This window comes from Chrysemys picta, chromosome 3 (genome assembly GCF_011386835.1).
Source record: "Chrysemys picta bellii isolate R12L10 chromosome 3, ASM1138683v2, whole genome shotgun sequence".
NCBI lineage: Eukaryota > Metazoa > Chordata > Testudines > Emydidae > Chrysemys > Chrysemys picta.
This window is the reverse complement of record NC_088793.1, coordinates 161010826-161026206: the sequence shown is the minus strand read 5'-3', so window position 1 is coordinate 161026206 and position 15381 is coordinate 161010826. Positions and strand designations below refer to the sequence as shown.

The 15381-nt window shown below is 42.2% G+C and overlaps 1 protein-coding gene across 12 annotated transcripts in view; it reads left to right on the top strand.

Annotated features, from left to right (window-relative positions):
• MARK1 (microtubule affinity regulating kinase 1) overlaps positions 1–15381 on the top strand; it is a 112551-nt gene that overhangs the window by 60744 nt on the left and 36426 nt on the right. For 7 of the 12 annotated variants that reach the window (XM_065589407.1, XM_065589405.1, XM_008179061.4 and 4 more), the window contains exons 4-7: positions 4671–4719; positions 5862–5927; positions 7123–7193; positions 9424–9480. In XM_065589407.1, coding sequence (XP_065445479.1) covers positions 4671–4719; positions 5862–5927; positions 7123–7193; positions 9424–9480 — 243 coding nt within the window. Of the gene's footprint in view, positions 1–4670; positions 4720–5861; positions 6073–7122; positions 7194–9423; positions 9481–15381 lie in introns of those variants that run through there. The other 5 variants (XM_065589411.1, XM_065589410.1, XM_042850197.2 and 2 more) reach the window with 3 other exon arrangements.

The window sequence follows — 15381 nt, the reverse complement described above, 5'->3', positions numbered from 1 at the left end:
CTTCTTCTCTTGTGCACACACAGTGCAATCAGATCAATCCCCTGCATTTGTTATCAAACCCCTGACAGCCTCCTAGGACCGCATGGCCCAGCCATGCCCATTTTTGCATGCTGTCTATTCCTTGGGCAGTGACTTTCCATTGTTTCAGCTACCATTAAACAAAGGGGCATTGAATTGTTCCCTTATTTAGCCAGAATGGAAGGCAAATGGTCAAGCCCAATAGCGTCAATGAGGTGGTGTGATTGCCCAATCCCCATCATAACAAAATTTTAGTACGTATGCCTGGTGTGTCTATATAACTTAACTGTTGTGAGTTAGGTTTGAAACTGAATTTCCATAGTAAGAGGAAAACATACTAGGAATGCCTACAGGCTGGGACGGAGCAAGGTACCAGCTAAAAGGCCACTTGAAATGTGGCAGAGACAAGCAGCTGCAGGCTTACAAGCTATCAGAAAAGTATGCCTGGGAAGGTTTCTATAACTGGTTGGTCCTAAACTGGGTAGTTTCAGTAGTAAACAGGCAGTTGTAAGGAGAGAAGTTTTTTAGGGAAGAGACTGAATAACCATGTTGCCGAGGCCAAGACATCTACTTAGTGTGTAGCTCCCGATTTTAGAGTTTGGAACTAGGTGTTTGAAAAGTTTCTGTAATAAAAAATGGTATGCAACTTCAGCTGTATGCAATGTACTACCCCATCAACTTGATTAACATTGGGGTATAGTAGAGTCTAATACCTGTTTTCTGTTCCCTTCTCCAAATCAGGCAGAGCAGGGGATTTGAACCCAGGTATTCTATATCCCAGGTGAGTCTCCTAATCACTGGGTTCTGGGATATTGTGGAGTGGATCTCTCAATCATTTCTGTTGAAGTTGTTCCACTTTGTATAAAATATTTAGTCAGTGGGTCAGGGAGAGTGAAAATGACTATAGTTCTGGTTAGGGCACGCATTCGGAAGACCCAGGTTCCAGTCCCTGCTCCATGACTGAGTATTTCCTAGGAAGTGGAACAGCTTCAGCAGGAGAGATTGAGAGACACCTACCCCAGAATACCTTATAGCCCAGTGGATAAGGAATTCAACTGGGATCTGGGAGACATGGCTTCAAATTCCTGCCCCACATTAGGCAGAACAGAGATTTGAACCCAAGTCTCCTACATTCTGGGTGAGTGCCCTGACCACTGGGCTATAGGGCAAAAAGGGGAAATATCATTATCACCTGCTGTTGCTGTGTACTTGTCATAACAGGCCTACCAGCTCAAGCTCACAGGTGAGAGAGGCAGAGGAATGCATAGTTTGAGGATCCTGCTGGGGCTTAGGTATGAGCTAAGTGCCAGGCATCCGGATTGAGGCAGTTTTGTGCATGACCTCTGGCTCTAATTTAGGCATCTAGGGAATATAAGTGCCTGCAGGGTTTGAGAATTTCAATTTTGGATTTATGTTTCTAAAGCAGCAGTTAGGTGCCTAAATCTCTTTATGGCTCTAGTCCAGTCTAGTGGGCAAACTACGGCCCACAGGCCACATCCGGCATGCGGGACCCTCCTGCCAGGCCCCTGAGCTCCTGGCCCGGGAGGCTAGCCCTCAGCCCCTCCCCTGGTGTTCCCCCTTCCCCTGCAGCCTCAGCTCACTGCACCACGGCGCAATGCTCTGGGCGGCAGGGCTTCGAGCTCTTGCTGGGCAGCACAGCTGCAGAGCTGCGGCCTGACCCAGTGCTCTGTGCTGCGCGGTGGCATGGCTGGCTCCAGCCAGGCAGCACTGCTGCCTGTCCTGGTGCCCTGGGCGGCATGGCTGTAGCGCCACCAGCCACCAGTACTCCAAGTAGCGCAGTAAGGGAGCGGGGGGGTTGGATAGAGGGCAGGAGAGTTCGGGGTGGTAGTCAGGGGGCGGGGGTTTGGATAATGGTCAGGGCAGTCAGAGGGCGGGGAGCAGGGGGGTTGAATGGGGGCAAGGATCCTGGGGGGGGCAGTCAGGAAGGAGGGGGGGTTGGATGGGACAGCGGGGGGCAGTCGGGGGCAGGGGTTCCGGGGGTGGTTGGATGGAGCAGGGGTCCCGGGGCGGGCAGTCAAGAATGAGAGGAGGGGTTGGATGGGGCGGTGGGGGACAGTCAGGGGCAGGAGGTTCGGGGACTGTCAGCGGACAGGAGTCCCGGGGGAGGGAGGGGGGCGGGGGAGGCGTCAGGGGACAGGGGTCCGGGGGGGGGGGGGGGTTGGATGGGACAGGAGTCCCAGGGGGGCCACCAGGGGGCGAGAAGCAGAGGGGCTCGGATAGGGGGCGGGGGCCGGGCCATGCCTGGCTGTTTGGGGAGGCACAGCCTCCATACAATTTCAGAAACCTGATGTGGCCCTTAGGCCAAAAAGTTTGCCCGCCCCTGCTCTTGTCCCTCATGACCTGGCTTTAGGAAAGCATATTTTTTTGGCCTGCTTTTTAATTTGTCTTTTTCTTGTTGTATATTTGCATATGATGTAAATTGTCAGTCACTGTGAAATCAATTTGAGTCTTAAACTAATTAGTAAACTTTTAATCCCTTTGGAATCTTTGAACAGAATAATAATATTGGCAATTACTACATGCTTCAGATTAAATGTTAAATTGTATTTCTTTGGGATTTTTCTTCCAGATTCTAAATCCTTTTATTTATAGAAGTGTAATGTTTTAATCCTGCTTTGGCAGACATGAGTTCATTAAAAGTAACTTATATTTAGACACTAATACTATTATGTTGTGCAGCCTGTCTTTGTTGTCTTCTTGTCAATATTGCAGTTTTTCAGATGTCTGCCTAGAAGTTCTTCAGAAATTTTCATGCTCTACAGGTTGCTGCTTTAGATTTGTTATCTTGCGTCCGGTCATTTCAGACAAATTTGTTTAATTGGATTGCTTTTCATAATTGTGAGCAATTCAGATGTAATGTACAAAATCAAAATACCAAAACACAAAACAGAGCCTGCCTGACATATTTGTAATGGAATAATTGAGTTCATGGAAAAGCAAAAACATTTTGTAACACAAATCCTAGCACAATATTACTATTTACCAGACAGCTGTATTTTTAGATCCAGATTAACTAATGTAAAGTGTAGGATGTTGCCTTTCATTTGATTCTTCTCCCTGCCCCCCAGACACTCGCACATACATTCTTTTTTTCTCCTTTGAAGGCAGTTGTTGAACATTTATATAAGGAGAAAGGATGGCGTCCTGCTAGAAACATTTAACCAGTGAAAATATCTACTCGTGAGACTTTTGCTTGATCAAAATCATATTAATTGTAGTTAAGAAGAGAGGAACAAGGATGTGCACTGAGTAGAAAATGTTCAATCTAGTCTAAGGAAAAGAATTGTGATTGTTTCTATTTTTAGATTGTGCTAGTTGCAGAATACAAAAAGGACAGTTAATCTTTTTGGGAGGGTTAGCAGTATTCCTCTCTGTCAGCAATGCCCTTTCTTTTGGAAATATCCCTCAGTCCCAAGTCCCCAGAGGTGTTCAGGGGTTACTGCTGTTTTTGCTCTTGAACCTCACTTGTGGATTTAGCCAGCTTTTGTCAAAGAAGGGACAGGATATAGCATTCATAGTCGCTGAGATAGTCGGACAGTTTGCCAAAGCTGTGTGAGGCTTTCTTGTATCTCAGCACAGGACTTCTGCAACACGTCCATCCTAATCATAAGGCTGGAGAGCGGTCAAGCACAGAAAATACCTTTGACAACAGAAGTACGTTCATTGTTCAGTGAAGGAAGGCTCAGGTGTTATCAGTATTGCCAAACCCCAAACATTCAAAAATCATGACTGTAAAAAAAAAAAAAAAAAAAAATCTGGAGTTCCTTTAATTTACCTTCTGGTTTTTGAGCCTTTAGGGTATGCTCACTTCACCTTTTCAAGGTTTTCTCTGCAACCATGAGTGCTAGAATTTTTGTTAAATAAAAGCTGAGACTTTCACGACATCTCTCAATTTCAGTAAAGGAGGGGAGGGGGGAGAATCATTGGAGTTGTTACTGCCGTTGCACGCCTGGCACACTTTCTATGTTCTTAAAACTAAAAAATTTGTGTAGCCCTTATGGATGTATACCCTTTCAGATGTGACGTGATGTAGGTATTGTTCAGCTCTGGTATGTGAGAATTGACTCCATTCATCTTCGTGTTGTTACCCCTGAAGCCTAATTATACTTCACAGTCCAGTTTTTTTTCCCAACACCAGAAACACAAAGTCGCGCACACACACACGGAGTTATGTACACAGACTGGGTAATTAATTGCATATGCAAATGGCCAAATAAACAAAAGGGCAGAAATAGCAATAGGTCCTGCAAATGCCCTTTGTTGTTTCAAGCCAATGGAAACTCTAAAAGCTGTTACTATACAAGAGCCTACATATCTTTTTGCATACCTTGTTTTGAAACAAGTGCAGTTTTGTTGTGCATTGAAGGTAGTAAATGGCCCTAGGTTTTTAGACCCAGCCAAATGTTATAATAAAAATGTAATACAGTGCTGTCCACAAAATGAGTTTGATGTCTATCTAGTACAGTGAATAATATAATTGTGTCTAGTACTGGATTATAACATAAAAGGCTATGTTAATATCGTCTTAAATTGCCTTTCACCTTCCATTCCCCGTATAAAGCAGCGTGTCTGAAGTAGCTCTTCCCTAGTAAACACAGTTTGAATAAAGCTGTTTTGTTTTTTCTTAACAGTTATTTCGAGAAGTACGAATAATGAAGATATTGAATCATCCCAGTATAGGTAGGAATTGGATTTGTTTTTCTGGTGACTTTAATCTACTCTTATCTATTTTGTTTAAATATATTTTAGATATTTGTTTTTATTTACCCATAAAATCTTTAAGATGGATGAATAGTGTACACTCAGAGCCAAATCCTGCTCTTGTCCTGTTTACTTCAGTGGAACTACTTGCATGAGTAAGGCAAGCAGAAATTTGGCTCGTAGAGGATAACTTGCTCAATCAGCGGAAATGGCTAACGCTCAGCAAGGAGGTGGTGTCTGCTGGCCAATAGGGGATCTGGCTCGTACTCTTACTGTTGCTCAAATGGGTTAAGAAACCTTAGAGCTAATGAGTTCTGCCACTCTCACTAAGAAACTAGGACCTAGGACCGAGAAACCTGCAAAGTGCTATCTTCAGAGAAACCAAGTTACAAAGTATGTAATTTTCCCTTTCTGCTTTAGTTCCCCCCACCTTCAGAGCCCTACTTTGTGATGACAATTCTTCTGGCTGAGGAGGGCTGGACAGTCTTGTTCCAGAGACAGTTAATGTTCCTGAATCGGCCAGAGGGCTTGTTGCATACAAGGTATACAAGTTATTACATTCTAGGTACTCCCTCGTTTCCATTCTTAGAGCTGAGTGTGTTGCATTTCCAGCATTCTGAGCTCCTACTGGTCCCCCTCCGTCCCACCTGTGACAGTAGTAGTTTTATTAGTGTTATATTCTGATTGGGAAAGCCTTTCAGATTGTAACAGTTAGAATATCTGCTCAGTTTGGCACCTAAACTTTGTGTCTTTTTAAGTTGATCAAAACTCCATAGTTTCTCTAACCTGGAGCGTTTGTAATAGAGAAGTAATTTACTTGGGATTTTTGTATGTTTTTTGGTAAGAATTTCTGTGTGGAACTAAACACTAATTTCAGCATAAATTTCATTTTTGTATAGTGTTTGTGAAATACTCCTGAGAAAGTTGTAGAAGATTTTATATAGCTATGATGTTCTTACAACTTACTTCTCCTTTTTTCAAAACTGTTTAAATCTTCTGACTTGATGGTATCACTGGTTAATAAATTATATTAATTTAAAGAATAAGTGTTTGGGCTGTATTTTTAAAATTTTGATGAATTTTTGCTGCTTGATGCAATCTTTCATTCCTTTTTCTTTCAGTAAAATTATTTGAAGTTATTGAAACAGAAAAGACACTGTATTTGGTAATGGAATATGCCAGTGGGGGTAAGTAGTTAAACTGAAAAGTGGAAAGTAAATCTTCATGCACAGATGCGCAACTGAAACCAATCTTGACATCTGGAGTTGTGTTATGTCTTTTGTATTGCATGTTGGCTGTCTGCCTCATGGAGTCCCTAACCAGAACTTTAAGGTACAGTTCTGCTGTCGATTAACAGTGTTATGCACAGTAGATTACTTTACTTTACAAATGTTTGTGTAGTTGTTGATTTTGATGATATACCAGGAGATAATCTGACTTTTTCTAGCAGAGGCTCAGGCCTTGTGCATCTCTCATCCTTATACTTACATCAGCAATAGAGAGAGCACCTGCCTCTCATCTTGACCTTGTGTCAGAGCAGTGCAACAGAGGCAAGAAGGTCTGGGAGTTGGGGATAAGAACATGGGACAGCTGGCCAGGCAGATTGAAAAGAAAGCCAGGTGAATTGTGGGAACACAATTGGTACTCATTTAGATGGGGAAATGGCTGTTTGGAAGGGAGTGGAGCTTCCACCAACTGGAGATGGCTGTTTGTCATATACCATGGAAGAGAGAGACCACTAGCAATGAGAATCTGAGAGCCATTTGGTGAAGAGCTTTTTGGTCTTAAATTTCTCACAAAATAAAACTGATGTGAAGACATGCAGTGCAAATCTGGTGTCTAAGAAGGTGCCACCCCTTACACCTAGAGCCTTATCCCTTTTACATAGTTATTCTTTATTACCCTAACTGCACTTTAAATTGGTCTTTCATTTAATGCTCGTTTTAATATAAGAATTTTAAAAAACTGAAGTCTTACTAGGAAGGAATCTGTTCTTGTAGGTCTGAACAGTGAACACAAATACAAGCAGTAAAAAGGAATCTTTCCTGACTGCTTCCCCCTCTCTCCTCCTCAAGACTGTGGGCATATTTGAAATGGTTTTAATAAACAGACTAGTTAGTTTTCTGAAACGTGCAGACAGTGTTTTTCCTTGATAAGTCCAGTCGGTAACTTGCGTGGGTGGATTTTTACACATATATATGTTGAGTTTTTTTGTACACAGAGGATCAGATCCTCTATTGAAGTTGATAGAACTACAACTGTTAACACTATCTGAGCATCTGGCCCAAATTCATAGTATATGGGTGTTTTTCTTCTTGATAGTCTGGTATAAATAATAAAACCTGAGCAAGATAACTTATGCTTCATCTTTTTTTGGTTCAGGAGAGGTGTTTGATTACTTAGTTGCACATGGAAGAATGAAAGAAAAGGAGGCACGTGCAAAATTTAGGCAGGTATGAAATTGTTTCTGTTTACAGTATTTTTAATGAACTTGAACTCAAAAATATTTGCACATTTTTTTTTAAAATGTAAAAGTTCATAGTTGTAGTGATATATGTATTAAAGCTAGAATGGAAAAATCCCTCAAGAGGAAAATACCTAGATCCTGAGCATAATTTAAAAATAGAAACAGACTGTTTAAGCTCTTGTTAAAGATATTCTTGAGAAACCAAATTTCTTTCACTATGACTCACTTCAGATTTTATTAACTCTTTGAGTCTCCTGAAATAAACAGATGTTCTTCAGTGAGGTTGTTATATGGCTATATAAACATTTAGTTTACTCATTTATAATATATCATGTATTTTATTAGGGGTACACTTTAAAATACTCTAACATCCTCACTTCTTTCCCGAGTACTAATCTTCATGTATGGTTACTGTCAAGAGGATTAGGGGAAGGTTTTACTTGTGCACTTTTGTTTATTTAGATATAATAAGCTATTTATATAACTTGGTGTTTCATTTTTTCAAAATTAAGATGCAAAATAACCATATAAAGAATCTAACTTAATACCAAATTAACTTACTTGTTGAAGTCTCCTCATACCAATCTCTTCATTTCATTATAGTTTCTGTAATAGAGAAAATTAAACTTAGTTATTTTTTGTCACATGTTCACAACTTCCTCTAAAATTCTCCATTTGGGCTGAAACTATATGCTTTCTCTCTTTCTAGAAGTAATATTTTTGGGAAACTGAGCGAAGTCCATTCAGTCATTTGAGTAACAGGAGAGTGTATGAGGAGAGAGTCTGAAAGGGGGATTGTCTATATTTATTAAAATTTTAAAAATCTTCATTACATCCATCTGTGATATACAGTCATTCAAACAGCATTTGCTAGTACTGTATTGAATAAAGTAATTCGACTAGAATGATGCCACATTCAATGGGCTAAATTAATTTAAAGTGATTCCCTTCGTATGTTGATAATTTCTGTTACTTTGAGGACTGTGTTCTGTAATGAAATCTTTTGCCCTGAAGTTTTGGATGCTTAACCCTAGAAGGATAAATAACATAAAAATACCTTTTACCGTTTTATGGAGTGTGTCCTCTGGGTTAAAAGATTAATGTCAACAAATTAGTAATTTATAATGTGGTAGCTGAATAACATAGGATATAAAAGTTATGACATATCGTTTACTAAAATAACAACATAGTGGAAAAGTTTTTAAATGGATATTTCTTCTTTGAATGATTGTCTTTAAGTATTCCATTTTAGGGTGTTTGTGCGCCCCCAACACAGGAGATTTGGACCTTTTTGGACTAGCAGAACTTGTTGGCTTGTGCTTGCAGCTCACAGCACTTGTGCAACCCCTGCCTGAGGGTAGAAAAGGTTCAATGTGGGCCAGCCACCTGTCAGTAACTTCTAACTGCAGCGTAGGCTGAGATGAAATGACTAGCGCTGTCCATTTTGTTTGTGTTTTGCATAGGATTAGTTAGTAAATATTTATGTATAATTTAGGAATTATATTTAGTATAAGTTTCATTTGGGTAACTTTGTTCTTAATTTCTTGGCTGCCTAGTACTGGGTTCTCAGTCTCCGTTGCTAAGCCAAAATCACCTGGTTTCAAATATTGCCCTTTATGTGGTATTGCTATCCTACTACTGAATGTTTATTTTGCTTAGGGGGAGGGCATATATTTAGCAAATGCTCAATTTGCTGTTCGTTTTCAAAGTGAATACGAAAGTTCAGAGAGGCCAGACTGAAAATGTACTTTTTCCATAAATGCTTGAGGCCAGCCTCAGATCTGGGCTCCCAGGATCCTTCTCTTTGTGAGCAGACCTCCTTCTCTACTAAAAAGAGCTCTGGGTGTTTCTGTGTACTAAAGTTCTGTCTCTTCTACTCCTTTGGCAAAGGCTGTAGCTCCAAAAACATCAGAGGGGGTAGAAGACTCCATCGTTATAACTCTTTTTATAACCTTGAAGAGGGGCATGAAGGTGCTGGAGCACAGACTCAGGCTGGTAAACGCTGCTTATCAAAAAAAGTCCCGATCTCCGGCACTGGGGATGCACAAACACCCAAGAGAACATCAATTACTTTAAGGATTTTTGCACTCCCTGTATGTAAAAATACTTCATTCTCCACTAATGCATACTAGGAGGCAAAATTAAGTATAAGCTATGAAAAACCCTAATTATATAGGGATTCAAATTAATTCTTATCGAAAATGTTGGTGTTTCAGATTGTATCTGCTGTGCAATACTGTCATCAAAAGTGCATTGTTCATCGTGACCTCAAGGTAGGGTGCTGCTTTTTTTTAAACGTAACTAATTGACAGTATTAGGGCAGGTTCATCTACCTCTCTTTCCATGTTGCTGCCATTGCTGTAGTATGAATGCTTCAAACACATTAATGACTTTAGCTTCATAACAGAGGTGGGAAGTACTGTTGTCTTCATTCCATACTTGGGAAAGCGAGGCACATAGAAATTAAGTGGCTTGCCCAACATCACAAGGAAGCCTGTGAAAGAGACACGAAAAGAACCTAGGTCTCCAGAATCCCTGTTTAGTGCCTTAACCACAAGACCAAAAATTATAGCTAATGATTAAGGATTCTGTCATGGAAGACTTTCCGGGACCTCTGTAACTAGCAGCCTCAGGACTGCCAAAGCAGCAGCTGGCCAGTATGTCAGCCCCTGCTGCAGGAGCAGTGGCGGGGCAGGAGTGGCTGCAAGCCCCAGCAGCGCTCTGCTTGTCCTCCCCTTCCTTCCTCTCCTTCCCCCCCACTAGGCATTTTTACTCAAAATACCTGTGACAGAATCGTAACCTTATTAATGATATACAAATATCTGCAAATTGAAAATGAAAAAGCTCATTTTAATCCATATTTATTGTACTCATAAATGCTGCCAGCTATCATGGTTTCAAGATTAAGACAATTTATAGTAAAATGCTTAAACTGACCACGTCTTTTAAAAATCTGTAAGGAATGTGGGGTTTTTCATCTGTTGTTCTTCACTCTATAAGTATCTGGTGATTCAGAGTTGGAGTCCTGCAGTGTCTGACTGCTTTCACTCACTGTGCAGCCTTTATTGCTCTTTGTAAATAGTTATTGTCAGCGAGGATAGTTAGGTTGGTGATTAGGGTAGTCTTTCCTCTTTTTGTCCTCCCTCTTTATTTTCTGTACCTGTTATAGGGAACTTGTTTTTCTCAGGATCTACCCAGCACAGCATCAGCCTGCTATGGTGAAGCAGAAATTGCCAGGGTTTCAGAATTGCCCCTCCAACAAGGCAGTAATGCCTCTTAACTTTGGAAAAAGTAGAACAGGAGTACTTGTGGCACCTTAGAGACTAACAAATTTATTAGAGCATAAGCTTTCGTGGACTACAGCCCACTTCTTCGGATGCATATGCATCTGAAGAAGTGGGCTGTAGTCCACGAAAGCTTATGCTCTAATAAATTTGTTAGTCTCTAAGGTGCCACAAGTACTCCTGTTCTACTTTTTGTGGATACAGACTAACACGGCTGCTACTCTGAAACCTGTCTTAACTTTGGACACACCAAATGTGTTTCGTGTTTGGGGAAGGACATGTTATTGACAGGTGATCAATTTGTAAATCATTCTCAATGAGGATGCAGAAAGCTAGTGATGCATATCTAAAAATGTTCTTAATGGAAAAATGCATGTATCCCTCCTAAAACCCCAGGATCCCTGGGGCAGCAGTTGTCATCTGCTGTCACCTCCTCATCAGCCTGCTCCTTTGATATGAACAGTCTTCCTTCTCAACTGGTAACACCTCTAATGACAGAGGGGCAGAGGAGCATTCTGATGTTAAAGGGAGGAGATCTAGTTCTCCTATACTGGAAACTAGCTCTAAGAAGCATAAATCTTCTGCATTTGTCTGCAAGGTCCCTTTGTGACCCATTTGGACTCCGGTCACTGAGCCCCAGTATTGGTCTCCTCAGACTGAAAAACTTCACCAGGTACTACTTGTGCAGCACTGAAGCACACAGTATTGGCATCTTTGGTATCAACCACCCTGGTACCAGTGTCATCGATTCACCTCTTCTTGGCACCTGAGTTCTCAGTACCAAGGAATTGTATGGTACTGGGAGATCTGTCTCATCTGTACCAACTAACCACTGTTAGCTAATACTAAGGTTTGTCCCCTCTGGTACCAAGTACTTCACAGACTGGTAGTGACTAGAACAGGTGACAAGAGTGTGCCTACTAGGAATCTTGCTTCAGCTCCACTACTTCAGGAGCAGCAGCCCTCAGCTTCTGATGATAGCAAAGAGCCTTCTCATTCCCGAGGGTCATTATCAATGACTTACATCTTTGAAAGAGAATCCAGGGTTTGTTATTGTTACCTTATCTCCAAAAGACGTAGGGATCCTAATTCCTGGTGTCCTCCACCACAGCTCCCCTGGTCCTTATGCTTACCAACACCTTTGGTAGTACTGGACACATGGGGTTTTCAGTCTACAAGGGGAGCAGCATTTGCATCATAACCAGATCTAAAGCTCTATCTCTGCTGTTACAGAGAGTAGCACCCAAAACTATTCAAGAACCTTCATTATTGGTGAGCATCTGGATCATGGCTCTGATGTAGAGCTTCAGACTGAGGATCTTAATGTACCATCTCCTGATAAGGTGGTTCTGCCATAAGCCTCCTCAAACTTGATGACTACAAATCCTTCCAAGAACTGCTCTGAATGGAGACAAACATGCTGGAGGTACTGGTAGAAGTGGTCCAGGAGAGGTCTCATAAGCTCCTGGACATCCTGCACGCTCCTATACCAAGTTGTCTAACGAATGCCTTTAATTGACGGCCTTTTGAATCCTGCTAAACTGCTCTGGCAAACACCAACTTTGAAAGTTCCTACATGAAAAAGTGCAGAGCATAGGTACCAGGTCCTGTCTTCTGGATTTGAGCTGCTTTACTCACATTCTACTCTAGGATCCCTTATGGTATCTGCAGTCTACAAAAGATGGACACAAGGGCCCTTTGAAAGTTATCCCCTGGGACAGGAGCCCAGAAAATTAATCAAGTATCAGAGGGGTAGCCATGTTAGTCTGGATCTGTAAAAGCAGCAAAGAGTCCTGTGGCACCTTATAGACTAACAGACGTATTGGAGCATGAGCTTTCGTGAGTGAATACCCACTTCGTCAGATGCATTAATATTTTTGGATGTAAAAATACTCATCGGCAAGCTTGCAGATGAGAATCACCAACTATCAATTGCTGTTGGCAAAATGACTTTCTGAATTATGAAAATATTGCAGCATTCACTGGCAAGATCCTGCAGGATTGCAGAGAGGAATTTAAATAGCTGATTACTGAAGTACAGCAGGTTACATGCATTTCCCTCCAAGCAGAGCTTGATGCTTTGGCTGTAGGAGCTAGGTCTATGGCAACCTCAGCTGACATGGACAGTCATCCTAGTTACAAGTGTCTGGCGTTCCTAAGGAGGTACAGGTTACCAGAGAAGACTGGCCTTTTGAAGGATGTGAGTTGAATACAAAGACTGATGCCTTAATCTTTGAAGATATTCTCATGCAATGCTAAGGTCTTTGGGAATTTATACTTGCAACATAACTTTAGTGGCGCTCCACCCTCTAGGCCTATAGAATGTGCTTTCCCATTACCTTAGGTGAAAACCTGCAAGCAATCTTGAATAGTCTGTGAAGGACTTCACATTCAAGAACTATTTTGTCAATTGGAATCAGTCTACAGATCTGTTAGCGATGTCGCACAAGAAATGTCAAAACTTCTGCTTGAGAGGAGGTCTTGATCCAGGGTCTCGAAGCATCTGATCTCTCTCTAATGTCCCTTTTTGTCTTATGATACTTTTATATCCGTTTCCTTTCTGATTGTTGATCAACAAACTACAGTTTTTGGCCTAGTAGAAGGACAGCAAATATCAGTGTATTTCTGTATCGTGGTTTCTTGAGGCATTTCCGGAAATTTTTCTTTGCTTTGAACTGCTACATAAAGTATGTTATTGCTTTGCATAGTGGAACTAAGCAGAATAAAGCAAATAGCAGTATATTGGCTTTTTATTAGGAGTACCTGATTCTGCTGAAACATAAAAAGTCCGAGGAATGAAAAACAGACTATAACAGTCCTTTGTTACAAAACAGGTTCCTCAGGGTGCATCCAGCTACAGTATGAGTAAATCAACCATGCTTTTCAGATGGTAACTCTGTGTTAAGAAAGAGCTGAATCATCCTTTCTCTTGGATGTAATATTGGACTACAATTTATGACTAATTTATAGTTTGAATGTGTTTTTTCTGAAACTTGACTCCTATTCCAAATTGTACTGTACTTCCATGACATGGGAATTGAAACTTTATAAGCCAGAGAAAAAACATCCTGAGACATGTCCTCCTCTCTAGTTATTCCTATATTTACCAAGAGCTGTTGAAGGGGGAAGAAAGAGAAGCTTTGAGCTAGGTAATAAATATGCTGCACATCATCTCCACATGTGTGAACATAGATAGTCACGATGGCAGTATGCTGCAGTATAGGACCGCAATGTGTTTGTCATTGGTTATAGGGGTGTCTCTTACTTGCGCAAAAACCAACCAACCAAACTAAAAGAAGCAGCAGCAAAGGATTAACCAATAAAGAGAAAGTTTTAAGAGTTTGTTATAACTTGAGGATATTTCCTTTTTAATGTATAATGATTATAGCCTGAGGTGAACAAACAAAGGCTGAACTGTTTATAGCCGAGGATATGTTGGTTAAAGTTAACAGGAAGCATCCTCAAGTTATAATGAAATTGTTTGACGTGTCCAGGTTTAAGGTTACAAAAATGGTCTATCAAATTGTTTAAAGATAGTTTTTAAAAACTAACATAAGCAAGAATTTTTTCTTTCCTTGTGTATTTCCTTCCCCCACTCCTGCTTTTCATCATCTTTCTTCAATCTACCTAATTACTTCCTACAGGTTAGCAAAGGTTCTTTTCTCCAAGATAACTCAGTATTATTTTTTCAATGGTTTCAAAACAAATTAGAAGGGAGAGTCAGGGATTCGCCCAGTGTGAATAATGTAAAGGCATTGTGTGCCAAGAACCTTGCTGGACTAGTTGGAAGGAATGATGAGGTAGGCCAATCTTGGTTCACTTTGATTTTTAAAAGAACTCCATGGGGTTCAGGGCAAGCGATACTGAAGTCCTGGAGAATGAATCAAAGGGGTGGGATTAACGCGAAAAAACATCCAACAACCGGTTCATTGAGAAATAACAATACAGTAATTAGGCAAATCACACTTCCAGAACTGGCACATAGGGGTGAAAGTAACTTAAAGGACTTACCAGTACTCCGGAGTCCTGAGCAGGGGGCGGGGCCTCAACGGGAAGGGGTGGGGCCTTTAGAGCCCCAAGCCCTTTAAATCGAGATTTAGAGGGCCTTGGGCTGCGGTAGTGGCGGCTGGGAGCCCTGGGCCCTTTAAATCACTGTCGGCGCTACCAGCTGCAGAGGCGGCTGGGAGCCCTGGAGCTCGGGGGACATTTAAAGAGCCAGGGGCTCTGGCCGTCATTACTGCAGCGGCGCCCCGGGCCCTTTAGATTGCCAACGGAGCACTGGGGGTCCCGGCTGCCGCCGCTATCCAAGGGCTCTGGCAGTGGGGCTCAAGAGGCCCTTTAAATTGCCAGGGGCGGGTAGCAGCGGCCGGAGCCGCAGGCCCTTTAAATTGCTACCCAAGCCCCGTTGCTGCTACCCCAGGGCTCCGGCAGTGAGGCTCAGGCGGTGATTTAAAGGGCCCAGGGCTCCGCCGCTGCTTCCGCCCCTTTAAGTCGCTGCCTGAGCCCTGCTCCCGGAGTCCTGGGGTAGCAGCAGCGGGGCTCCTGCGGTGACTTAAAGGGCCAGGGGCTCCCAACCACGGCTACTGCAGCGGAGTCCCAGGCCCTTTAAATCACCACTGGAGCCCCAGGGGTCCCGGCCACCTCCGCTATCTGGGGGCTCTGGCAGCAATTTAAAGGACCTGGGGCTCCAGCCACTACTGGGCACCCCAGGCCCTTTAAATTGCCGCCTGGGGAAGCCAGTCCAGTATGCTGTACCGGCTCTGGGGCATACCGGCTTACTTTCACTTCTGCTGGTATATTACAAGGAACTATACAACTATCAGAAATTAGTGCTGTTTCAGTTAACTGAAGAGTAACCCTGCATTGTGTCTGAGACATTCCATTTCACCA